Genomic DNA, 27,532 nt, shown 5'->3' with positions numbered 1-27,532 from the left:
AACAAAAGTAAATAAAGAAAATGAATGAACTGTAGTATTAACAATAATAATGATGATAATGCTGATAAAGCACTTTTGCCAGGGGGTAAATTGAAAGTGCATTTTTATAATGTAAGCAAGCATTATACGTATGTTTTGACTGCTTTTCTGTTTGTGCCCCTGGAAATGGTAGAGATATATTTCTCAATTTCTATAATTAAAGCAGGAAAGAATGATTTATTGTTTAACATTTTACTTTTATGGATGTGAAATTTTGCACACAAAAAAAAAAGATTTATTAAGTAAGGCTTATTGTCGCTTGCACTATTTGTGTCATGGAAACCAAACAATACATATTCCCATTTATGGGAAACATTTATTACAGACTTTAGACATAATAAAAGCATTTAGTTTCCTTCCAGGGTTTTCTGGAAAAGGCGCAGTCCCAAAATAAATGTGCGACCGTCTCGCTGGGGTTTTGCACAAAGAACAAGTGGGGTTACATACAGCGTTTCTCAACCGGGGGTCCGCGGACCCCTAGTGGTCCGTGGTGTAATTGCAAGGGGTCCGTGAAAATAAAATATCTTTAAAAAAAGATCCTATGACATTTATAGAAATAGGATTATTTTACTCAAATGTGACTGAGACCTTTATCTACCTAAACTATAAAGGGTAACAGGACTTTTTTCTCTAATTACATCTGTTTCACAAGTGTAATTTATTGTATTTTAATAAGAGATCTCGCTCCCGTTTGCATTGTTAAAAGTTACTGCATAAGAATTCTGTTGTTACATATATCTGAAAGTTACTGAATACATATTCTGTTTTGTTACATATATCTGAAAGTTACTGAATACATATTCTGTTTTGTTACATATATCTGAAAGTTACTGAATACATATTCTGTTTTGTTACATATATCTGAAAGTTACTGAATACATATTCTGTTTTGTTACATATATCTGAAAGTTACTGAATACATATTCTGTTTTGTTACATATATCTGAAAGTTACTGAATACATATTCTGTTTTGTTACATATATCTGAAAGTTACTGAATACATATTCTGTTTAGTTACATATATCTGAAAGTTACTGAATACATATTCTGTTTTGTTACATATATCTGAAAGTTACTGAATACATATTCTGTTTTGCTACATATATCTGAAAGTTACTGAATACATATTCTGTTTTGTTACATATATCTGAAAGTTACTGAATACATATTCTGTTTTGTTACATATATCTGAAAGTTACTGAATACATATTCTGTTTGTTACATATATCTGAAAGTTACTGCATAAGAATTCTGTTTTGTTACATATATCTGAAAGTTACTGCATAAGAATTCTGTTTTGTTACACATATCTGAAAGTCACTGAATACATATTCTGTGTTGTTACATATATCTGAAAGTTACTGAATACATATTCTGTTTTGTTACATATATCTGAAAGTTGCTGAATACATATTCTGTTTTGCTACATATATCTGAAAGTTACTGAATACATATTCTGTGTTGTTACATATATCTGAAAGTTACTGCATACATATTCTGTTTTGTTACATATATCTGAAAGTTACTGAATACATATTCTGTGTTGTTACATATATCTGAAAGTTACTGAATACATATTCTGTTTTGTTACATATATCTGAAAGTTACTGAATACATATTCTGTTTTGTTACATATATCTGAAAGTTACTGCATACATATTCTGTTTTGTTACATATATCTGAAAGTTACTGAATACATATTCTGTTTAGTTACATATATCTGAAAGTTACTGAATACATATTCTGTTTTGTTACATATATCTGAAAGTTACTGAATACATATTCTGTTTTGCTACATATATCTGAAAGTTACTGAATACATATTCTGTTTTGTTACATATATCTGAAAGTTACTGAATACATATTCTGTTTTGTTACATATATCTGAAAGTTACTGAATACATATTCTGTTTTGTTACATATATCTGAAAGGTACTGCATAAGAATTCTGTTTTGTTACATATATCTGAAAGTTACTGCATAAGAATTCTGTTTTGTTACACATATCTGAAAGTCACTGAATACATATTCTGTTTTGTTAACTATATCTGAAAGTTACTGAATACATATTCTGTTTTGCTACATATATCTGAAAGTTACTGAATACATATTCTGTGTTGTTACATATATCTGAAAGTTACTGAATACATATTCTGTTTTGTTACATATATCTGAAAGTTACTGAATACATATTCTGTTTTGTTACATATATCTGAAAGTTACTGAATACATATTCTGTTTTGTTACATATATCTGAAAGTTACTGAATACATATTCTGTTTTGTTACATATATCTGAAAGTTACTGAATACATATTCTGTTTTGTTACATATATCTGAAAGTTACTGAATACATATTCTGTTTTGTTACATATATCTGAAAGTTACTGAATACATATTCTGTTTTGTTACATATATCTGAAAGTTACTGAATACATATTCTGTCTTGTTACATATATCTGAAAGTTACTGAATACATATTCTGTCTTGTTACATATATCTGAAAGTTACTGCATAAGAATTCTGTTGTTACATATATCTGAAAGTTACTGAATACATATTCTGTGTTGTTACATATATCTGAAAGTTACTGAATACATATTCTGTTTTGTTACATATATCTGAAAGTTACTGAATACATATTCTGTGTTGTTACATATATCTGAAAGTTACTGAATACATATTCTGTTTTGTTACATATATCTGAAAGTTACTGCATAAGAATTCTGTTTTGTTAACTATATCTAAGTGTAGCCGGGTGGAAAATCATTTAACATATTTAACAGATTTACCACCCGGCTACATAAGTTACAACTGAAAGCTCTTATTTTTGCCCCAAAGAGTGAATAAATGCTATAACGCAATTTAAAATGCAGTTTCTACTGTTTCTATCAAATTGCAACCCCCCCTCCCCCAAGATGAGGTGGAGGGGTCCTCAGGGTAGATCAAAAACACGCAGGGGGTCCAGGACCCCAAAAAGGTGGAGAACCACTGCTTTAGGAAACCGCAGCCGTGCGATTCATTTCCACGCCACTTCGATCCGCCCGGTGGCGGTAACGCTCCCCAAAGCTGGATTTGCGAGCCGCCGGTCAAAACCCGCGAAGAAGACCCGTACACTCCGCTAGCTAGGGGGGGGGCAGTCGGTCTGCGTGGTTTCGGCGCGCTTTTGACACCGGACCTCCCCGGGAAATCAGAGGGGGAGGGCGGCGCACTGTCACACCCGCGGCGGCTGTCACCGGCGCGCCCCACCTCCGCCGTCCGCGTTTGTTGTCATCTGACAAGACAGTTCCGCAGAAAGAGGACGGAAGGTGAGTGAAATCAGCCCTTCGGTGGCCCGGTTAGCTCGCCGGGGCGACGGGCGAGGGAGGGAGAGCACACCCGGGCCCGGGGGGGGGGGTCGGTTTCGCGTGTGTTACGTAAAACCTTAGTAATTTAACCGTATCCAGGCAGCGGGGAGGGGGGGGCACCGCGGAAACGGAGCCGCCACTGCTCACCGGTCCCCGGCCACGCCACGCCACGCCACGCTAGGCCAGGCCGGGCCGGGCCGGGGCGGGGCGGGGGTGCCCGCTATCTTTCTCCGTCGCATCCCCGCCGTAGCAGATGTCATTGTCTATGGGGGTCCGGGACAGCCCGGCATGCGGCTCCCCCCCCATATCTCAGGTCTGATCATAAAGAACCGGGAGAACCCCTCCCCGCCCAGTAAACCCGTTGTCCTAATCAAGCGCCCTTTACGGTAAAGGCGACGAGCTGCCGGCTGCTCTGCGGGAAGACGAGGGGACCAGCTAGCGGCGTCGACACGTGATGAGCCGGGGGTCGTACGTTCGGGGAGGCTCGCCGTGGGCTGTACCGCTGCGTTCTCAAGTTAGTGGCGGAAAAACAGCGGCTGAATATATCATATATAATATATATAATATATATATGTATTATTTATTCTGAGGTCGATCACAGCGGGGATGCTGCAACAGCTCCCCCCCTGACCGCTCACTGAAGCCCGGCTGCGGCGGGACGAGCGGAGGAAAGCATCAGTGGCCTCTTTCAGTCATAGCCGCGGCCTGCAGGTACCGAACCGGCCCGTTAGCTGGGCGGACGTGTTTCCACTTGCGTGGTCATCGCTACGGCAGCACTTGATCCGAACCTGGAATGGAAACCTCCTTACCTCCTGTGTGTGTGTGTGTGTGGTGGTGGTGGTGGGGGGTGGTGTTCTCACGTGGGCAAGACTGAGAGCTTGTGTGAGCCTCCGGGTCCGGTCCAGCTAACGATGCAGGAGGGTTTGCCGGATCATCCGGTCGGGTTATCCCACCTTGCAGCAGCTTGTGCTATGTGATGGCACTGACTAGTAGGCAAAACGGGGATCTTTAAGAAACACTGTAGGTCATCCTCATATGAACTCGATAACAGTTCCTATACTTCAAATTACAATCAATAATCTTCAACTTCGATTTTTTTTTGTGTTCTTCTGCCCCTAACAGCTTGGATAATGAGTCAAGAGAACTGAAGAAGGCAGGTGTTCTGTTGGGAGCATTGCTGAACCAGTGAGAGGCCCGACGAGGATGCTGGAGGTGAACGCAGAACCAGCGAGTGTAGAGGCCGAGGGAGAAAAGGATACTGGGATGGGGAGCGGGGACCTGAAGTCCGAGGTGTTGCGGTTGACTTTGGAGCTACAAGAGGCCACTGAAGAGAAGCTGCAGGCTGCCCGCTATGGCCTGGTGGTGTTGGAAGAGAGCGCCGCGTTGAAAACAAAACACAGACAGCTGGAAGAGGACCATGAGGCCCTCAAGCTGGAGCTGCAGCAGCTCAAAGAGGTAAGATGAACCAGTCCACCCGGAAGTCTTACCCAAGCATATTGGCTAACTCAGCTAAGGGAGAGAATCCCAGGATTTAAGATGAATAGTCGTTGATATCATTTGCCTGGGTATCTAACATACTTTCTTAGTTAGTTAAGTGTTAATGGAGTCTCTTTAGTCTTCTGTCTCAAACTAACTCATTTAGTGCTTTGATTTTCTTAAGAACAGATTACTGCTATCATTGCTCCTTTTTACATCAAGTTTGGTTTCTTTAACTTTGTCTTTTAATCATCCTGTTCTTCAGATTTAATAGTATTTTGTGTGAGAACAAGGTGACAGTAATGAAAATATGGTTTAGCAGACTTAAACTTCCACGATGGCACTTACTCCATTCTGATCATTTACCACCTCTATGTTAATAGAGCGCTATAAAGAAGCCCTAGAGCAGTGACTCATTTGCTGTTGTACATAGAGTAAAATAAGAGGATTTTAGATGAAATAGCCTTTAATATCCTGTATATCAGGTCCGCACACATACTTTTAAGTTCATCGGAAAATATAGCATTGCTGGTGCAGCCTACTTTGTGGTTTGCTGCGCATCTCGTCATGGCTAATTACAGTATGGTCACTGGTCAGCATACAGAAAACAGTAGGTTGACGCTTGAGCCCTGTGATAACAGGAAAACTGGGAAAAGCGTGCACATCGGAGATTTCTTTCCCCCCATCAAGGTGCATGGTTCATGATTTCACCGGGTTCACAGCCGTGCTCATGTGTACTGATGGTTCAGTATGAATAAGTGCCAGTCGCACACTGTACTACACTGAACAGTTCTGGATTAGTCTGACAAAGGGGTTGCTGTTGAGAAGCGGAGAGACCTTTAGCATTATTGTTACGAATGTTGCAGTAATAAGAACCATGACGCTCGGGCTCATATTGCATATTATGCAAGATTATGTGTCCAAAAGACTTTGGTCAATGCAGTTTAGTTATAAAATGACAATGCAGGAGTAAAGAAATTGTTTTTCGTATTTGTACTTTGCATAAAATACATTTCAGGCGTTTTCATCAATCAGTATTTTATTGCTTTTGCTAGAGTAGGTATATGTTTAATTGGCGTTGGTGAACACCCGGGATTGAAAAAACAAAAAAAATGGAGTAAAAGAGATTCACCGTTGGTAAGCATGTACCTGAGTGTATGTAAATCAAACATGTAACCAGTCCAAGCCCCATTTTGATGGTAATAAAATTGCAATCTGCTGTTGGTCTTAGGAATAAGAATAAGCTACTTATCATTACTAAGGCCGCCTCTCACTTTCTGGAGAACAAGGGCGAAGCAAGACGGTAGTTTGAGCTGTACTGCTAGTTTAAAAGCCAGAATGCTAACATTGGTCACAAGTGTGTAAATAGCTCCCAGGTTCTTATCCAGTTTATTCATTGGTGACGTTGGCGGTTACGAAGTTTTATTACTGGAAAAATCAAATGAAACGAGAAACCAAAAGTGTTATCATCCTCTAAGCTACGTAGTAGGCTACAATGAGGCAGTGTTTGTGTGTCTGTGTGTATGCCGCATGCGTGTTTGTACTGTGAAACATGGCCTGTGTGTGCCCAAATGGTTGTGTTTTGTGTTCGAGCGTTGAAGGAAGCCGTTTGGCAAGTCGTCCATATTTTCAGATGAACTTGACCTTTGTCACGCAGGAGTTGCAAATTCACGTTGACGTTAAGGCCGTGTACAAATCCTCTGAATTTGTTTGTGGTTAGGATATCGAGTCAGTTTTGCTCTTGTGATGGCGAATGATGACGACGGCACCAGAGAATGAATAGTTGAGTGTGCGGGACTGTTGAGTCCTGGAGCTAATTTATATACCCATTAACAAAATTGGTGGTAAATGGTATCCATTCTGCTCGTCCTCGTAGCGTTGCTGAATAAGATGAGGTCAAGACTGGCTGGCAAAGATCCTGGGGCTTGATAACTATGTGAAAATGTAGGCAGTTTGGTCAAGCTCAATTATTCGGCTGTCGTCCTACTCAGTATCTGACCATATTGGCATGAAAGCAAACATAAACTCGGATGTTAGGCTCTGACATTGAGTTTTTCTTAGATAGTTGTTGTGTGATAAGCTCATTGTTTGCAGTGCTTAAAATATCTGAGTTGCGAAATATAAAACTAGCTTGAATAGTGTCTTAGCTGGTACCAGAGTTCATGGTCTGACTCTGAACTAATACCACTAATATGTGTTCTTTGGTTGCTATTATAAGAAGAAAATTGTTCACAAATACTGATAGCATCCCTTCGTACGGGGATAATATGTTACATTTTCAATGTATCTGAGCCCTAAATGTATTTAGTTCCACTGAAGCAGGCATTATCAAACTGGTTTATATAAGGAAATAATCTCATATAGTCTAATCTGTCATGTGGTCAGATTTTGGACTTTTTTAACTGTTCCATCCAGTTGTTCTCATCGAGGCCAGAGTCTATTCCTGCTTAAAAGCAGTCAGACATTTTGTTGTGAATGGTTGCCAGAATCAGAGCAGAATTTGTATCTCCCAGTTCTTTATAAAACCAAATGCTTAGCAAAAGCTGTTTATGTCTGAAGGGAATCGGAGTAAAGGATTTTGGGCTACTTTACATCATTTGCCTAAATCTCGTTTCTGGACAGGTTAGCAGCCTACGTAGTGCCAGGCAAGGGCTATAAGAAAGCAGAACACACACATGCAACACGTGCATACTGCATGTGTTGCATGTGTGCGTTCTCTTTATGTATACAATGCATACTAATATATATGTATATGTCAATGTCAGCTGTTAATAAAGCTACTACTTATGGCATGAAGGCATGAAACAGGCTTGTACTGTCTCATAAAAAATTTACTTGAATCACTGGATTTTTTTATACACACACACACACATATATATATATATATATATATATACACACATATATATGTATATATAGGGTTTTTTTCCAAAACCGTCAATGATATAAGTGCTCAACTAATGAGGAGCGGAATATCAACACAGATACAGGAAAAAAGATTTTAATGCAGTGAAGTACAGGCCTGTTTCATGCGTCATGCACTCATCAGCTGCGGAGTGCGCAACTCACGAAACAGGCCTGTACTGCAGGCTTTTTTTTTCTTCCTGTATCTGTGTTGAGATATATATATCAAGATAGTTGTAGGCTCCTCATTTGTTGAGCGCTTTTATCAACACCATTGACGGTTTCCACAAAAAAATGCTATCTATATCTATCTATCTATCTATCTATCTATCTATCTATCTATCTATCTATCTATCTATCTATCTATCTATCTATCTATCTATCTATCTATCTATCTATCTATCTATCTATCTATCTATCTATCTATCTATCCATATATATATATATATATATACTATAAGGGGTGTAAGAAAATATCAATACACTCGAGTATGGCGATATCTTTTCTGATACTGTATCGATTCTCAAAACCACTGTATGGATTTTTAATTGTTTACATGTAAAGGTTGGTGACAAACATGTTGTGTTGTGTGTAGCCCCACGACCGCTAGATAACAGTGTTGTAATCTATCTTCAGCCATTTGACTCTTCCACTCCAACCCAACAACGTAAACTGAGACAGGAAGTAGCATAAGCACAAAGAACACAGGCCTATGAAACCACAATATATCACCTTTCTGACAGTATCACAATATATCACCTTTCTGACAGTATCACAATATATCACCTTTCTGACAGTATCACAATATATCACCTTTCTTACAGTATCACAATATATCACCTTTCTTACAGTATCACAATATATCACCTTTCTTACAGTATCACAATATATCGCGATATATTGAATTGTAACCCTGTATCGTGATATGTATCGTATCGCCAGATTCTCCCCAATACACACCCCTAGTATATAAAGCACAATGTGCAGCCTGCTTATTTGGTAGCATGTACATTTCACCTAACTCCTTATCTGGCAGCGCTTTAATCAGCAGTCAGTAATACAAGCTGATGGAAGCATCCCTGCATGTACATCGTGTGTCTGGGTTATTTGATATGCTGTGGCCAGAACGCCGGCCTAGCCAGCCTACACACTCAGCATCAGCCAAATCTAATTTACCAACTCATTTTGTGAGGAGAATTTGCAGTTTCTCAGCATAGATTCTCTTGACATTTCACATGGCAATCAAAGCCAAGAAACTCATGCAAAATACTGACCTAGTATTTCAGCATTATACTAATTGTATTACGGCCAAGTATCACAGTTAATAAGAAAAAAGAAAAAAAAGGAGCCAAGATCTGGTGTGAAAGCTGCGCTTTAAGTTCAGATGTGTTCTCTGTTTCACAAAGCAACGGTTACTGTGTGAGTTTCAGCTGGCAGTTCCCCGGGAAGGCCTGTTTCCCTTTTCCTTAAGCCATATTGTCTAAAATTCCGAGTCCTGTTCATAGCTGCACAATGGATTCATTTTTAAGGGGGACTGCTGATATTGTTTCTTTGTCTAATGTACCCTACAGATTAAATATGGCCCTGTTTCTCTTTCCTTTGTGTCTAGGCATTTGCAGATTCTGTGAGTAGCCAAAAGCGCGCAGCTGCTGATGGAGAGTGCCGGGAGGAGAGTCTGCTGCAGGAGACAGCCACGAAGGAGGCTGCCATGGCAACCCGCATAGAAGAAGTCCAGGCAGAGTTAAAGCAGTCGCGCCTCGCTCTAGGCAATGCCCACGCAGAGATCGATAGACTGGGGGTCCTCTCCACCCAGCTGAAGAAGGTATGGAGACACACTCGTCTATTCACTCAACACAACTGTAATGATGTACTCGCCAAAGGACAGTTAAATCGGTAGACATTGTAGTCCTCCAGTCACTTACTGATTTTTATAGGCCGCTATGTTAAGTGTTGTACTGACTGGTGTATGGATGTTGCTTCACAGGAGTGTGAGTGTCAAGAGGCAGAAAAGGGCCACCTGAGGGACGAGATGAAGGAGTATAAAGTGCGTGAGCTCCGTCAGCTGCAGGACAACAGTGAGCTAGAAGAGGAGAACATCTCCTTGCAGAAACAAGTGTCTTTGCTCAAGGAGAACCAGGTGAAAACCCGCCTGTTACCTCATAGTGGAAGTGCACCGGGCCTTATTTTATCAATACATCTATCTGTTTGCAATATTAAAATGTACTGAAAAACAACACAAAACATACAACATGCAAGCCAAATTATTCTTCCAAGACTTTATTGTCCTTATTTATCATTAAAATGTCTGAAATGGGGGGGGGGGTTGTGTTTTTTGTATTCCTTAAATGATAATCTTTGGTCCGTTGACGTTGTGTTCTGCCATGGGCATTTTTTTTCTCTCTTGCCACAAGAGGAAGAAAGGGTGCATGAGAATCTCCCATTGTTTAATGTTTTAGGGTGTGAGACAAAGTGCTTTGGAATGCAGATGAGCCTTGTCTGGTGCGTTGGAGGCACTGGAGTTTCCCAGTTTCCTGGGCCCGTGTTCTTCCCAGTCAGTGTGTTGGGACACAAGCCGTCACTGTTGAAGGTTCATGTAGGGCTCTGTGTCATCCATTCTGCAGAATCACTGTGTGATTCTGTGAATCACTGACTCTGGGTTGAAACATCAGTCCAATTTTATTGAATTGTAAAGTTGTGGGGAAAAGAATTTTCTTCATTTTGAGTCATTTCTTAAAAAGAGAACATTGGATTTTTTTTATTTTCCCTTTTTCTCCCCAATTGTTTCCAGTCAATTACCCCACTCTTCTGGGGGGTAATTCTGCTCCACCCCCTCCGCCGATCCGGGGGAGGGCTGCAGACTACCACATGCCTCCTCCGATACATGTGGGGTCGCCAGCTGCTTCTTTTCACCTGACGGTGAGGAGTTTCACCAGGGGGACGTAGCGCATGGGAGGATCACGCTGTTCCCCCCAGTCCCTCCCTCCCCCCGAACAGGCTCCCCAACCGACCAGAGGAGGCGCTAGTGCAGCGACCAGGACACATACCCACATCCGGCTTGCCACTCGCAGACACGGCCAATTGTGTCTCTAGGGACGCCTGACCAAGCTGGAGGGAACACGGGATTCAAACTGCCGATCCACGTGTTGGTAGGCAACAGAACAGACCACCATGTCACCCGGATGCCCCGAACATTGAATCTAAACATTGGGAATAAAGTTGTGTGTGTGTGTGTGTGTGTGTGTGTGTGTGTGTGTGTGTGTGCTTTATCTGTAGATTTTTTTTCTCTGCTTGGGATTGTTAAACAGCTGCAGTTTAGGGGTAAGAGTCATCAACAACAACAAATGTGAAAGAAAGAAAATTCAAATGTGCGTCAGCAAACATGAGCAGATAGGAATGTGGCCTCATGCAGACAACTTTAGCTCTGCAGGGCCGATGGTGTCCCTCTGGCATCCCTCCAGGGTAAACCTCATATTCTGATCACTATATCTGCCTTGTCATCAGCAAGAGCATAAACTGTTTACAACTAGGCATCAAGTGCTGACACAGACTTTCCAAAGTATGCAGCCCTGCCCGTTTAGCGGCTTCCAAACTGTCGTCGACCCATCGTGAGCACTGTTGTCTGAATCTCCTAAGTCGTGTTTTGAGGGTTTCCAAACTAAATATTACAATATTTCTAAACTACTGTGTGATCAACTGACAGTTCCCTGATGTTAGACCCCGATGTTGTGCGAATGCTACCGTGAGATTTGGGTTTGCCATGACGTCAAGCAGCTCCCGGTGTTGCTTTCAGTCGATGCCAGCTTTTATGGCATTGTAGAACATTTCCACAGTCTTCCTCAAAACTCTCCCTTTAAACCTAGTGTGGTTTTGGTCTTGTCATTGGTTTAATTTAGTCAGTTACTCACAGACAACATTTGCTTATGATTGTAATCTATAAAAAAACCCCTTCTAGTCAGTTGAATATGTGTCTAATGGTGCAGCTGTTTAACTGGAGGTCGGACAAGTTGGGACGTCAGTGCAGACGGAGACGGACAAGAGGAAACCGTTGCCAAAGCTTTGTAGTGTCCCCTTTCAGTTTGGGCACATTTGTAAGTAGAGGGCGGCACGGTGGCGCAGTGGTTAGCAGGGTCGCCTCACAGCAAGAAGGTCGTGGGTTCGAGCCCCGGGGTAGTCCAACCTTGGGGGTCATCCCGGGTCGTCCTCTGTGTGGAGTTTGCATGTTCTCCCCGTGTCTGTGTGGGTTTCCTCCCACAGTCCAAAGACCTGCAGGTCAGGTGAATCGGCCGTACTAAATTGTCCCTAGGTGTGTGTGTGTGTCGGGGGGGGGGGGGGGGGACCAATGACTGCTGGGATAGGCTCCAGCATCCCCACGACTCTACATAGGATAAGCGGTTTGGATAATTAATGGATGGATGAATGTAAGCAGAGGACTTGACAAAAACTAATTCTGAAGAAAAGAGATTTTCTAAAACGTTTTTTCTAAGGACCGCATTGTTTTGTGTTTTCTGTATAATGGAATGAAATGGATCAACAGAAGTCAAGTGTGAGGCATTGTGAGCGCAAAACTGAATGAAAATCTGAAAAACGTAAAATTTAAAATGGGGGCCGGGGGGGGGGGTGAAAAAGAATTCAGAGAAACGTTTAAAAAATAATATCCCGTCCGGGTAGCGTGGTGGTCTATTCCGTTGCCTACCAACACGGGGGTCACCGGTTCGAATCCCCGTGTTGCCTCCGGCTTGGTCGGGGGTCCCTACAAACACAATTGGCTGTGTCTGCGGTAGGAAACCAGATGTGGGTATGTGTCCTGGTCACTGCAGTAGCGCCTCCTCTGGTTGGTTGGGGCACCTGTTGAGGGAGGAGGGGGAACCAAGGAGAATAGCGTGATCCTCCCACACGCTATGTCCCCCTGGTGAAACTCCTCACTGTCAGGTGAAAAGAAGCAGCTGGTGACTCCACGTGTATGGAAGGAGGCATGTGGTAGTCTGCAGCCCTCCCCGGATCAGCAGAGGGGGTGGAGCAGAGACCGGGACGGCTCAGAAGAGTGGGGTAATTGGCCAAGTACAATTGGGGTGAAAAAGGGGAGGGGGGGGGTATATCACAGGGCTGAAGTAATTTCAGACAGATTTTGGTGGAAGATGATACCTGTAGACTGGTTGTGAATGAGTGAATGACAGCAGTGTGCTGTCGTTCTGATAATGCACACAACTCCCTGTAGTGTCGACTGGTGATAATACAGTAAAATGTGTTTTTCTATTTAAAATGCTAGACTCCGCAACAGTGTCCTCCAATATGAAACAGTAAAAAGGGCTGAGTCTCAATTTTGCACGTCTCCTGTTTTGCTCACGTTCATGATGCAGGTGGAGTTTGAGGCCATCAAGCTGGAGTTGACCCAGAAGGAGGAGGAGCAGGAGGAACTGCGGGCTCAGTTGGAGGAGGCGGCCAGACTTCGGGAGATTGCTGAGAGGCAGTTGGATGAGGCCCTGGAGGCCCTGAAGGAGGAGAGGGAGCAGAAGAACAGCCTGAGGAGGGAGCTCTCAGCCCTGGCCCTTAACCCCTTTGACTCTGTGGGGAACCTGGAGGTTCACCTGGAGCAGCTGGACGACAGCCAGGAGGGGGGCCGGGGAGGAGAGGGTGAGGGAGAGGACCAGGACAGTGGCTACAACAATGGTCCTGGGTCCACTCCCGGTTCTGCTCACCCTCCTCTCTTGGGGGGCGCCAAAACTAACGGCCTCATCCAATGCTACTCCACTCCACGAAACAGCGACGTTTTCCTACGAGCCCCGGCCTCCGGGCTAGTATCTGACCTGCTGAGTGAGCTGCACTTTTCAGACAGCCAGAAACTTAAACAGCAGCTCCTACAGGTATGGAACCATACACCACACGGCATTCTTTTACACAGTTTTCCTCGTCTTCAAAAAGGACGTTTTCTCTCTATGCTTTAGACTGTTTTCTTTGCATTCATTCAGCCGTGGTGGGCCCCAGTAGCCTGAAAATTACTCCCGATAGAAAACATATTAATAAGGAAAAGTCATCGTCTGGCCTGATTGATTAGCCCGCCACGGGCAGACAGAACGACAGGCAAATAAACTACACTGTCTACATATTATGATGTAGTTACTCAAATAGGAGGCCTCCTTTAGAAATATCCAGGGAAGGGCTCGGTAGCAGAGCTGGGTTTCTGCAGCAAACCAAAAGTCTTTAAGAGAGTCTCGTCCTCAGCAAAGACTTTGGCAGAGGCAAAGTACAGTTGTTCTCATGACAAATTCTACACACTTATCGCTGTTAAAAATCATTATCCTAGGGGTCCCGGTAGCGTAGCGGTCTATTCCGTTGCCTACCAACACAGGGATCGCCGGATCGAATCCCCGTGTTGCCTCCGGCTTGGTCGGGCGTCCCTACAGACACAATTGCCCGTGTCTGCAGGTGGGAAGCCAGATGTGGGTGTGTGTCCTGGTCGCCGCACTAGCGCTTCCTCTGGTCAGTCGGGCACCTGTCCGGGGGGGGGGGATAGTGTGATCCTCCCACGTGCTACATCCCCCTGGCGAAACTCCTCACTGTCAGGTGAAAAGAAGCGGCTGGTGACACCACATGTATCAGAGGAGGCATGTGGTAGTCTGCAGCACTCCCCGGATAGGGAGAGGGGGGTGGAGCAGCGACCAGGACGGCTCAGAAGAGTAGGGTAATTGACCAGATGCAATTGGGGAGAAAAAATTGGGGGGGGGGGGTAAAAAAAAAACCCCAAAACAAACAAAATCATCCTTGAAAAAAGATGGTTTGGATGATGACGTGGACTAATAAGAAAGCATCCCAATGCTAAGGTTCATGGCGTAAAGTCCTGTTTTTGTCACCCGCTTGGCTGGGCGTCAATTGGCAATGCTGGGTGGGATTATGTGTAATATGTGGGTAATGTTGTACCATTGCAATCTGTGACCAACCTACATGTGGTGTGGCAGCTGCTGGTGGGTCCGGGGTAAAATAGCGTGAGCTTCTGCACGCGTTAAGTTTCCCCCGCAGAAACGTACAGCTGGCTGTTGAAAGGAAGTGGTCAGCTGGCTCAGTCGTGTAATGGTGAGGTCTTATTAAAAGAGGAAATTGGGCATTCCAGATTGGAATAAAAAAGGAGAAAAGCAAACACAAAAAAAGGAAAGGAATATCCCTGATGAGTAAGGCCTGTTTGTGTAAAAGCATGTAGGAACTCTTTGATGTCACATGCAGAGCTGCAGAGACAAGGAAATGGTTAGACCTACGTAACTGCTTCCTGCTTCGTCTGTATCTACTCTGCTAAAGCTAACTTCTTATGACAGGACCGTTATAGTGAGCTAGATAGCAGGGTTGTCTGGAAGGTTAGCTCTGCATGACTGAGCTGCCAGTACCTGACTGCAGTTTCTGCTCCTTCCTGTTCTAGACCACATCCTGTCACTGGAGCAACAATACTACATTACTCAGTCCACCAGAAAGTCTAGTATAAACTCCTTTCTGTGATAATTGTGTTTTAGGAATAAAGGGTATTTAAAGATGTTGAGAATACATTAACTATTCTCTTCCCTGAAGTTAATGTATTATTGATAATGCACTTAAACACACGGGAGTTGGGTTAGCAAGCTCTTGCCAGGCAGATGGTGGGACTGTGGGGGTTGAGTGTGTTCATTGTCTGTGTCTCCAGTACATATAAATAATGCATTCAGCGGTGTGTGACATGGTTGTTTTAGGGGCTTGGAGATGTGTTCTTTTTTTGTTTCAAGAATTATAATGAATCCATGACCAACAACTCTTTAATTATTAGAGGCTGTTTTCAAAAAAAAAGTCTCTTATTAGTGGTGCTGGCCTAAAGATGTTTGTGTGTGTGTGTGTGTGTGTGTGTGTGTGTGTGTGTGTGTGTGTGTGTGTGTGTGTGTGTGTGTGTGTGTTCTAGGCAGAACGAGAGAAATCTAGCCTGGCTAGTACAGTAGAGGAGCTGCAGATGCAGCTGGTTCTATCAAAACAGGCCCTCAGCCAGCAGGACGACAAAGTGGGCTCTCTGACCCAGCAGCTGGAGGCCTTGCAGGGCAGCCAGCAGCACATCATCCCCCAGATGACTGAGGAGCAGGGTGACGACGAGGCGGAGAATGGTAACGGTGGCAGTGTGACCTTTGACTATGAGCTGGACACCAAGAGCACGGAAGTGCTGGAGGCCCGCATGCGCGCAGCAAGTGACGAGCTTCTGAAGTTGAGGGAGGAGCTGTCGCAGGCAGGGGCTCGCTACAACAACCTGGAGCAGCGCTGCAAGCAAGAGAAGGAGCGCTGGAGGTCAGAGGCCCAGGAGTTGGCAGACAAGATCCGCCAGTGCATCAAGTCCAGCAGGCAGGACCAGGAGCGCATCAGTGAGCTGGAGAAGGAGATTGGAGCCACCCGCAAAGTGGCCAGTGACTCCGAGGGCCACCTGAGTGTTGCCCAGGAGGAGCTGCTGGCCTTCTCTGAGGAGCTGTCCAACCTCTATCACCACATCTGTGTGTGCAACAACCTGACACCCAAACGGGTCACCTTGGACTACTACCGTGATGGCGCCAGGACTAGCGGTAGTGGGGGCAGCGGACGGAAGTTGCACCACCTCCAGCCACAACAGCATCATAGGAAGCAGCGCCCCAGTGACATGTTCATCTCCAAGGCTGCGGCACTGCAGTTCATGGGGGAGGTCGACAGCATGGGAGGCAGTGGGGATCCCCCAACTTGCCCTGGATCTCCCACCCTGGATTTCAGGGATCCCTCCAATGTTCGCAACCTAGTGGCTGTTATCCGCTGCCAGATTAAACACCTCCAGGTAGGACAGCTTATTATTTCACCAGATCTGCCATTAAATGGGTCCCTCAGAGCGACCTACTGCTTTCAGATAGATAGTCAGATTCTAATGACTATATAGTCCCATGTCCTGACAGACCAGACATAACCAATGCAAAACCTCCTTGTGCTGGGGCGTGATCAATACCAGTCCTGTTTTAGCTCTGTTGAAAAGCTTTTCCTCCTCCACAAGTTCTTCTCTAATGCTTAATCCTTAGCACAGGCTGTTTCAAAGTAGTTGAGTAGATCTTGGTCCTCTCCAGAGCCAGCCTCATTTGGCACGTTGTCTTGTGCAGGTCTGAATGGACTGGATTACTGGTGGTCAGAGTCTAGCAAAAGGTCCCAGAAAGTTGAATCAGTTCATCTGGACACAACGTTGTGTCCAGATGAACTGATTCAACTTTCTGGGATTTCCTTACCTGGATTATTGAGCATGCAGCAAGACACTCTAGCAGGAGGTGTGCCGGTCGATTCTGTGTTTTCTGGAACATTGGGGAATTGGCTATTTTAGTACAGAGTTAGCCGTTATTGTTTATCTTGTCCATATCTTGTTGACAGGCACACAGTTAGTTGTTCAGGAGTTGGTGGAATTTTGTTTTCTGAGGAAAATGTGATCCCTTTGCTGAATATGTGCTGCACGACATGGTTGTTTTCTGAGCCTTTAAGCAGATCAGCTTGTGTTTGGCTATTAATGTGGAAACCAATATGTGGATATCAGAGGCAAAAAACACTGGAGCATTCATTTCTCGACCATATCTTTTTTTCCCCATTCTGTTATGATGCCTGAGAGCAACATGGCCAGTGAAACTAAAACTATATTTGACTCGGTACAAGTCCACAATTATTGATTTGAAGGTGAACAGTCAGAATTTGACAAGTGAAGAGCTAGGCGGGTTGCATCCTCTCGCTCAGTAAGAGGCTCAGAGAGCATATGTGAGACCAAATGCAGGTTATTAGTTGAATAGCTTATAGTATATTGATTGCAGGGGGGGTACAATATAGTCCAAATATCCAATGTATGCAATTTGTGGCATGAAATATGTTTTCTTTATTTGAAAATGGACATAAGAAATGTACAAATAAATTAACGTGAAGTGATGTGCAGTCTGCAATATTCAAGTGAATTACGTGAAATAGTTGGCACATAGACTAATGCTAATTACAACTCAACAAATGAAGTGGCTCACATGTTTTTTTTTACATTTAAATAATTATGAACGGGGGCATCTGGGTAGTGTGGCGGTCTATTCCGTTGCCTACCAACACGGGGATCGGCAGTTCAAATCCCCGTGTTACCTCCGGCTTGGTCGGGCAGCCCTACAGACACAATTGGCCGTGTCTGCGGGTGGGCAGCCTGATATGGATATATGTCTTGGTCGCTGCACTAGCGCCTCCTCTGGTTGGTCGGAGTGCCTGTTTGGGGGGGAGGGGGAACTGGGGGGAATAACGTGATCTTCCCATGCCCTATGTCCCCCCTGGTGAAACTCCTCACTGTCAGGTGAAAAGATGCGGCTGGTGACTCCACATGTATGGGAGGAGGCATGTGGTAGTCTGCAGCCCTCCCCGGATCGGCAGAGGGGGTGGAGCAGCGACCGGGACGGCTTGGAAGAGTGGAGTGATTAGCCAAATCCAATTGGGGCAAAAAAGGGAGTGGGGAAAAAAAATATGAATGGAGACAATACAGGAAAAGCTTTCTCCAATGTATTTTGCATCCAGCATCTCAAACTGTGCATGATAGTAAAACCTAAATTAATTAAAGAAACAAGAACGAAGCCTGTAGTGTTTGTTATTGCGGGAGAATTTGTTTATCAAGTCATCAAGGAAACTCCCCCAAGCCCGTAAAGCATGTGCATGCATGCACATGCTTTACGGGCTGTGGCGGGCGTGCCACCCTGAAGAGAATTATGTCCAGCGCGGGATGGAAAAGTAATAACGAGAATTCAGATCAATAAGTAAATTAATTGTCTGCCTGACTGTCTGCTCCCTCAGGTGGCTGTGGACCTGTGTCGACAGAGGGGTGCGCTGCCTTGCTCAGCATATAGCTATAGCGGGGAGTCTGAACGGGATGCTGAGACCCTCATGGAGGAAGTTCTGAAACTGAAATCCCTTCTCAGTACCAAGAAAGAACAGATCGCTACCCTCAGGACCGTCCTCAAGGCTAATAAACAGGTATGGCATAGCAGACCAGTACATACACACATGGCATTTTAGCCCATCTGCGTCAGTTGTGATTGTTGGCTAGGTAGTTGCTTTGTCTGGTTGCTGTTAGACTGGTTAACGGCGCACGCACACGCAAGTGATCTGTTAGCCGTGCAACTGGATCGGTCACATTTATTAGGCCAAATAACCCCACTTTGGTCTTATAGCAAAGTCTCTAAATTATTCCTTGGATGTGCCCCTTGCCTGATGTTGATCAAATAGAACTGTTATTGTTTCGAGGATGTTGAATATTTACACAGTCTAGTTTTCCACTGAGACTGTTGCTCTCAGTCAAGCTGACCTGTGAGAGACTTTCCATTCGTTGTAATCCTCTAAGGTCAGTGCAAAAGTTTTTCTTAAATTGTGTTACTTGGCAGGTAGCAGCAGCTGTTTCATCTCTGCTTTTGCCGGTGATGGAAAATTATCGCCAGTTTCTCAGCAAAGCAGTTTCATCTGGCTTGGTACTGATAGATGGCAGTCTTTGGATGATTCGTTTTTCGCCTCTTCTCTTGCCGGTTTTTGTACCCATCCATGCATTTATACAACATTCGGTTGTCCGGGTAGCGTGAGAGAGAAGGTCTTATGCCTAGTCCAAACATACACAAGTATTTTTTAAAAGTTTTTTTCCCCTCCTTCGTTCTTTAAAAAAACCCAACCCAGCCACTGAGGATGCACAAGCCAGTGCTTTCTTGGTGCCGGTCCCAAGCCCGGATAAATGGGGAGGAAGGAAACGTCCCCCCCCCCCCCCCCGCAAAAAAAAAAACAAAAAAAAAAAACAGGTAAGTTGACTTCACTGGTCTTTATTTAATATCGTCTTATCTTGCAGATCTCCATGTGTACACGGCTACAACTCTCTGTCAACATCAGGAAGGGCATCCGGTGTAAAATCTTTGCCAAATCAAATATGTGGATCATAAATCAGATTTCCATACCGGATTGGTCAAGGCCCATGTTACCAACGACTGCCACCGGTACTGTTGGCCAGCTAATTGGTTAATTAATTGGTTATTGGGTTAAAAAAAACCCTTCCACACAAGCATTGTTTAAAAATAAAATCTCCATCCAAATGAAAGCGCTAAAACACAATGAATGTGCTGTCAAGAGCACACCAGACCAACAGGCGGCAATATAACCCTCACCCCAAAGCCATATGGGCCAGTCAGAAGCCTGAAAAAAGCCAACCACAAGCCAGAAACTCTGTTTTCCCTGTCTACACGTCAACACTGAAAACAGAGTTCCTAAAAATCTTCACCCTGAAGGAGTTTTCCAGAAGCTCCGTTTTCAGCGAACTAAAACGCAGGTTGTGTGTGGATGAAAGGCCACAACGCGTAGAACAAGCTGTGTTTTCAAATATACCCGTGTACGTGTGGACTAGGCATTAGTTTATCGATTTTGTGGGCGGCACGGTGGGGCAGTGGTTAGCACAGTTGCCTCACAGCAAGAAGGTCCTGGGTTTGAGCCCTGGGGTAGTCCAACCTTGGGGGTCGTCCTAGGTTGTCCTCTGTGTAGAGTTTGCATGTTCTCCCCATGTCTGTGTGGCTTTCCTCTGGGTGCTTTGGTTTCCTCCCACAGTCCAAAGACATGTAGGTCAGGTGAATCGGCCGCACTAAATTGTCCCTAGGTGTGAATGTGTGTGTCGGCCCTATGGCCTGTCCACGGTGTCTCCCCGCCTGCCACCCAATGACTGCTGGGTTAGGTCCAGCATCCCCGCGACCCTCAGAGCAGGATAAGCAGTTTGGACAATGAATGAATGGATGAATAATCTTGACATTAGCTGTCTGCTGGGTCTGTATCCATTTCTGACAGTACACATAGTCTCTCGGCCTCCAAATGTCTCGGTAGTTTGAGTGGATTCACTCCTCGGTAGTTGTTCCTCCTCCTCCCCCTCCCATTTCCTGTGCCTCCAGCAGTACATGACCTGCTTCTGTCATCCTGCTCTCCATCACTCTCCCTTTTATATTCACTTACACTCTCTTGCATGCACGCGCGCACACACACAGACACACACACTTGTATAGCTTAATCTGCTTGGCTGGGCTGAGCTCACACAGGTTAGTTTCCTGAGTCTGGGTGCTTTGGTTTGTTTCATAGCAGAAAGACGTGGGTCATAGTGTTTTTCTAAGTTAACGTGATAAAACGCTGGCCGTGGCTCTTGTTTGCTCGGCAGCAGATTATTCTGACACAGAAGGAACGCCAAAATGTATGTATGGTTTCACTAAGCGTGCATGCTTCACTGGGTATTATGTAGAATCGAAACAGAATTATGAGAGAAAAAACATCGCTGGAAACTTAACCAGTCATAGCCAAAATCTTCCAGTGTGGGCGTCCGGGTAGCGTAGCGGTCTATTCCGTTGCCTACCAACACGGAGATCGCCGGTTCGAGTCTCCGTGTTACCTCCGGCTTGGTCGGGCGTCCCTACAGACACAATTGGCCGTGTCTGCGAGTGGGAAGCCGGATGTGGGTATGTGTCCTGGTCGCTGCAGAAGCGCCTCCTCTGGTTGGTCGGGGCGCCTATTCGCTGGGGGGGGGGGGATAGCGGAAACTCCCATGCACTACGTCCCCCTGGTGAAACTCCTCACTGTCAGGTGAAAAGAAGTAGCTGGCGACTCCACATGTATCAGAGAGGGGATCAGCAGAGGGGGTGGAGCAGAGACCAGGGTGGCTCAGTTGAATAGGGTAATTGGCTGGGTACAATTGGGGAGAAAGAATCCCCCCCCCCCAAAAAAAACCTTCCGTTATGGGGCGCCCTGGTGGCTCACCTGGTAGAACGCGTACCACATAATGCTGAGTCCTTACCTCAGTGGTCTGGGTTCGAATCTGGCCCAGGCCCTTTGCTGCATGTCATCCCCTTTCTCTCCCCTGCCTTTCTTCCTCTCTCTCTGACTCTCTCTCGCTCGCTCTGTCTCTCTCGCTCTCTCTCTCTCTAATATCGTTGTCAAATAAAAGCAGAAAATGCCCCCCACAAAAAAAACTTCCGTTATGTAGTAAGTGTTAATTACTAGCTATTACATAATTCGGGTTGGCTTTGCTCTTGGCGTGAACCTTATGCCCTCGCCATTTAGTACCACCTTATTTATTATTTCAGACAGCGGAGTTGGCTCTGTCCAACCTGAAAACCAAGTATGAGACGGAGAAGAGCATGGTGTCAGAGACCATGGTGAAGCTGAGGAACGAGCTAAAAGCCCTGAAGGAGGATGCTGCCACCTTTTCCTCACTTCGTGTCATGTTCGCCAGCCGGTAAGCTGTTCTTTATTTGTGGTGTTTCACTAGACATATTGCCAGACTAGCAGTCCACAGAGCAGCATACGTTGTAAAACAAAGTGCGTCGTTCTCAGTGTGTCCCATGGCAGGATTGATATACGTTAGATTTACTTTTACATGGAACTCGAGTTACACCGTCAGTTCAGACGGCTAGCTTGTGTTCTCCATGCTTAGCGTGGTTACTCCTGTTGCGGGACAGCTTTTGCCACTAGTGTCATGTAATAAGCTTACCAGCCTTCTTAGACCTGTGGACAATCCATGGGTTCTCGTGAAGATTAGGAACCACATGTTCTGCCCTGTGCCGAAGGGGGAGAGCAGGGACAAACCTCATAGGCCAGGTCACCTGAAGGAAGACCTCTCCTAGTGTTAGCGAGTGGGAGGCGGATCGTGTGTGTTTACGTGTGTGCATGTGTGCCCGTCCACGATTGGGCTTACAGACAACAACACACTCTGCTTCACTAACCTTAAGCTTATCTTCACGTGGGCCGCTGCATGCCTGTCAGGAGTGTTTGTGTTTGTGTGCGCTAAAGAATGTGCAGGCTGGATCTGTGTGGTCGGCAATAGCAAATTTGAGCTTCCTTGTTCTTCGTTTGTTTCTTGTTTGTAGAGTTGAGTTAGGTGAAATATTTATGTGGTACTCAACATAGAAACGTGCATCGTTGTTATCGGCTGTTCACTGGCCCAGAAAGGAAGTGAGCAGAAGCTTTCTTCATGGAGATGCATTAGACTGTCTAGGTCCTCACCAGACAGTTATGAGCCGGCATTTGATTATCCTTAAGAGGGATTGGAGTACAGACGGAGGTCAAGGACCGCTGTCTGTTGGAAAGGGCAGGGATTACAGCTTGGAAAATCGGCCTGTGTTCGCCTGTGAACATGTTAGTGTCATCATGTGGACAAAAAGAAGAACTGCATTTGTATACGCCACCGAGAGAAAAATACAAAAGAGAAATTAATTCTTTCTGCTTTCTTGGATTAGATTTTTGTCGAGATCTTCGCCCCCCCCCCTTCCAGAATCCTACATCCTACATTAAGTGATGAAAGCGCATCAAATTGTGTCTGTGTTGTGTTTATAATGTGGGTTTTGCCTCTTGTTTGTGCATGTTGTATTTGTGTCTGCATCTCTCAGATGTGACCAGTATGTCACCCAGCTGGATGAGATGCAGAGGCAACTGGCGGCGGCCGAGGACGAGAAGAAGACCCTGAACTCTCTGCTGCGGATGGCCATCCAGCAGAAGCTGGCCCTGACCCAGCGCCTCGAGGATCTGGAGGCTCCTGTTTCTCCCCACAGCCTAAGCAGCAGCCCCCGCCGCTCCCGGGCCAAGGAGCTGGGCACAAAGTCAGGCCGGGCCCCCCGGAGCCCCCGCAGTAGCCCTGCACGCCCACCGCTGAGGAACAGTCCACGTGCCAGCCCGATTCTAGGCAGCAGCGTTCCCACCACGGCCACACACCACCTCCGAGCCCTTACCCGAAGTCTCCACACCAGCCCTGTAAGAACCCCACTTTCTCTTTGTCCTGAACCCTTCATCCAGACGGGCCCCAAGCCTCATAGACGCAAGGCTCTTCCTCGGGACGCCACCTTCATTAGAAGTCGTAGTGTCAGTGATGTTTTTAGCGCACAATTTAATCCTCAAGAGCTGGGCACAGATGGTTCCCTGTCCTGTAAGGGGTCGACCGATTCCCTGGACGGTGAATTCGAGCTCAAGACATATGTCAGAGATACAAGAGAGGGCGCCACAGGCCGCAGAGGGTCAGCCCCTGCACGTCAGGACACCTTTATCACTACTCATGTTATACCATCCACTTCTACAAGGGGCAGGCTTAAATCTTCTTTGTTCCCTTCATCTTTAGAGAACCCAGTCTCTTCTAAAGTGCTGCGTGTCTCTCCAAGCAGCACATTTAGCACACAGGGTGAAAGTGAACAAGGTCTAAAGTCTCAGCCTCATGTAAACCAAGAGGTTTCTGTGCGGAAAAAAGAGCGCTTAGCTCACAGGTCTAATTCTGCGCAAGCAGCTCCTAAAAGCCGCAATATGTCCAAGCAGGGCACGGCCTCCTCTCAATGTAACCGTAATTCTACAGCTACCATTACAACCCCCTCTTTCTCTGCCCATAATCCATCTGGCAAAAGCAAGATATCTGCGGTCTGTAGAGAGCCCAGATGTGGATCTGTGTCAGCAAGTAGAACCACTGAGGAGTCACACAGCAGCACCAGCAAGAGAGCTGGTAGCACAGCTCAGGCCAAACCAGCCAGAGCCCGAAGGTCACAGTCAAAATCATCTCGCAGGCATTGAGATGGTGCCCAGTGGCATCATGTTATATCTGAAAATACTTCTTTGAGATAGAATCTTAAAAGGTGAAGTATTTTTAGTGCAATCACACATCTTGTTGCAACGATTTTGTTTTGAGCTAATACCTGCTGATAAACTAATATTTGCTCACTAAACTTGCAACCTACATTCATATCCACCAGCCCCTTGTGAGCTCCTCATTTGCTGGTCCTTTTTGTCTCTTGATGTTCATACTGCTATGTTGTGGTTGAATTGCCTTCCCCTTTTTTAGTTGATTAATTTCTTTGAGAACTTAATAAGTTTTTCTCTTGTCTCTGTCTCATTCTGTCTCTGTAGCGCTGAAAAAGCCTGTTCATCACTCCAAACCCCCACCCCACCATAAGGACCTGTCTTCATGTTGACCCCCTGGCCTCCTCCTCTTTTCCCGACCCGAGACATCCTGTCCATCCCAGACCTGATGCCACATTTCCCGCTCTGCCCGCCAGAGTTGTGGATTAACAAACTAAACCAAACCATATCTCATCCCGTCTTCTCTGTCCTCTCTGCTCGGAGCGGAGACGCCTGCATGCAGCCCCGGAGAAGAAGGATGAGGAGACAAACCTCCCGCTCATTGCTCTGTGATGTCTGTTACCGTGTCATTGACTGTCATGTCCAGGAGGGGTTCCGGCTCCCATCTCATAGTCTTGTTCAAGGCTGTGCATTGTGACGATCCACTGACAGTATTTATTCCAGACGGATGGACTGACTTCTCGTGTACAGTATTTACTGTTTGTTTCCTCACAGGCTTTTCTGACTGAAAACTCACTCATTTGTGTCACCATATGCAAGTCTGTTCCACTGCTGTATATCTTGACACCCTTGCCTTTTAGTCTGTCCTCCTGACGAGGCCTGTCTGGCCCCAGCTAGTGTTGGTAACCCCCTCCACCAACTGTAGTAACCCTCCCAACTAATACGGCTTTCTAGAACACTGTAGCCTTACTCAGAATTATTGTACTCCTTTTAAAGAGTTAGCTGTTGACTTGAGGTTCATCCCGACGACCAATGGTACTGTTAAAAACCTTTTTATATGTCCTGGGTTGTTGTCCGACCTCTTTGGCTTTAGCCTGTCAGCTAATACCCTTTAACCAGAGGTCAGTAAACGGGACATTTTACCTAAAGGAAATAGCTTGGCCATATTTTCACCACCTCAGGATTAACACCAAGGAAATCAGTTAAACAGGGTTTGGCACATGGTTAATGGGCATCATACTTGCTTTGCAAACTATGCAGACCAGGTCAGGCCAGTGCCTGTATCGTTGCCATCGGTTCACCAGGAGCAGGGTGGGCTTCCCAGCCTACCTTTACTTACGCGGTAATATCACCACGCTCCACTGCAGCCATCTGACCACTGCCATCATGTCGAAGTCACGTGATAACACAAACCGGTGTTGGTGCAAGAAACCCACTGACTCGTAGTTTACCCCCCCTGCATCGTGTTCTACAGGGCTGCAATAACACTGTGTTTTTGTCATTTCAGATTTCCCAGGGTCCTGATTTACTTAAAACCCACTACTAGAAATGAAAACGCGCCAGTCCTCTGCTAGGGCCCCCTGTCACGTGGTACTTTACCAGGGTAACCTTCTGCATGCGAAACAGTGAAGCTTTGCCTCGAGCTCAGTCATTCAGCATTAGATGTGTGTCTGTCATTTTAATACGCTATATTACCACCACTTTAAAGGGATTCGGAGATGCTGACATTGAAATAATTGTTTTACTCCACCATAGCACCGGCGTGCGCTCCGGCACGTTGGTGACGTGAGAATCTGCCGGGCATGTTGGCATTTCACAGGAAACTTAAGGGTGCGCCTCGCGGCAGGCGTGTTCGCTTGACTCCGGTCTCAGTCTGGACCGCTGACAGTGATGGCAGGTGGTTCTGACTTACTGAAGAAAAAGGTCTTGAGAGATTGCCCCGCCTGTCGGTGAAGGTAAATATGATAAGTTGGACGGAAATGTCCTTTTCAACAAGCGTCGCCGACGCCTAAATGTTCCCCGAATGTGACGTTACGCAGCTCGGGCACCCGGACCTGTCAGACCAAACTGCAGAAACTGAGAATACAAAAGTAATATTTAAAAGAAACAAATCTGGAGCCATCTCTTCAGGATCCAGGGCAGTAGTGGAATTAGAAAACTGATCTGCGCCGCAGTCGCCACCGCCACACGGTCTGTTGCACACGGTGCGTTTTGAACTTCGAGACATTCTCGGTGGACCTGACGGGGCCACTCAACATTTGGAAATGTCTTGAAGGGGAAAAAAACGTGGGGAAGTGTCTCAAATAATGGTTTAAATTTTACCATCTCGTGGTTTCATAGAAGAATAATGTCACGCCCCGCTGATTTGATTTTACGTTGAAACGTTAGTGCCTTGATTTCCCCTGTAGGTCATTTGGTTTTAGGATAAATCCCTGGAGAGGATGAGCTGTGAGCCACACTGTAGATGCGTTTCCTTTCGCGGTTTTAAAGTTCCGTCATGCTTGCTTTTGAGGAAACTCATTGGCTTGTTCGCACTGATTGAAAAGGGACGTTTTGTTGTGGTCAGACATTTTTACTTCGTAGCGTAAGCCCATTGTGTGATTTCACGACGGTCCACATTAGCCGCCCCGGGAATCCAGGGTCGCCTTGCCTTTTCTGAGGCGACTGCATGCAGACGCGGTCATGTGATGGACGACGGAGAGCACGAGGAATTTGACTAGATCCCGCGTGTTCGGCGCTAGATACCGGTCGTTAGGTAGATACCGGTCGTTAGGTTATGACCGGAGATGAACCCACGTGGGCCTGCTTAAGAGTACAAATGTCTCACTCGTAATGAAATGTTGCAGTGGAAGTTGTAAATGGATCCCTGTATCTGTCAAGTCACATCGTCCACAGATGTGGGTGTAATTTAAGTAGTTATTGTTGTATAATGTTTTTGATTGGCAACTGTATTTATGTGGTCTGTTTTTGTGTAAATTATAGGAAATGTCATACATGCCCCACATGCACATTTGGTGGTCCTAGACTACTGATGTGTGTGCGAGTTCCTTTTATTGATCTGTGAACCACATTTGTCATGAAGAATAAAACACTGTACATGTAAAACGGACTTCCGGGTATTTCCGATTTATTTAAAATACCCATCCATCCATCACCCAAACCACTTATCCTGCTCTCAGGGTCGCGGGGATGCTGG

The 27,532-nt window shown here is 45.5% G+C and overlaps 1 protein-coding gene across 2 annotated transcripts; it reads left to right on the top strand.

The window, feature by feature from the left end:
- Positions 1 to 3,184: 3,184 nt before the first annotated feature.
- Positions 3,185 to 27,439, top strand: zgc:162200 (uncharacterized protein LOC558638 homolog). 2 transcript variants are annotated; one of them, XM_056273366.1, is made up of 10 exons: positions 3,185 to 3,347; positions 4,509 to 4,841; positions 9,377 to 9,589; positions 9,752 to 9,904; positions 13,125 to 13,628; positions 15,680 to 16,564; positions 18,571 to 18,750; positions 21,867 to 22,018; positions 23,169 to 23,529; positions 24,664 to 27,439. In XM_056273366.1, the coding sequence occupies exons 2-10, from the start codon at positions 4,590 to 4,592 to the stop codon at positions 24,667 to 24,669; spliced, it is 2,706 nt and encodes a 901-aa protein (XP_056129341.1). In that variant the 5' UTR covers positions 3,185 to 3,347; positions 4,509 to 4,589; the 3' UTR covers positions 24,670 to 27,439. The 2 variants fall into 2 exon arrangements, with proteins under 2 accessions (XP_056129341.1, XP_056129342.1); XM_056273367.1 differs by lacking the exon at positions 3,185 to 3,347 and adding an exon at positions 3,677 to 3,900.
- The last annotated feature ends 93 nt before the right edge of the window (positions 27,440 to 27,532 follow it).

This window comes from Lampris incognitus, chromosome 2 (genome assembly GCF_029633865.1).
Source record: "Lampris incognitus isolate fLamInc1 chromosome 2, fLamInc1.hap2, whole genome shotgun sequence".
Classification (NCBI taxonomy): Eukaryota; Metazoa; Chordata; class Actinopteri; order Lampriformes; family Lampridae; genus Lampris; species Lampris incognitus.
Note: the sequence above shows the minus strand (reverse complement) of the source record. Positions and strands in the feature narration are given on the sequence as shown.

What these genes read in the sequence shown, in the direction of transcription:
- zgc:162200 (XM_056273366.1), top strand. Translation starts at nt 4,590, where the DNA reads ATGCTGGAGGTGAACGCAGAACCAGCGAGTGTAGAGGCCGAGGGAGAA. An exon ending in TCTCCACCCAGCTGAAGAAG is followed by an intron (nt 9,590 to 9,751) that starts GTATGGAGACAC and finishes GTTGCTTCACAG; the next exon opens with GAGTGTGAGTGTCAAGAGGC. An exon ending in CTTTGCTCAAGGAGAACCAG is followed by an intron (nt 9,905 to 13,124) that starts GTGAAAACCCGC and finishes TTCATGATGCAG; the next exon opens with GTGGAGTTTGAGGCCATCAA.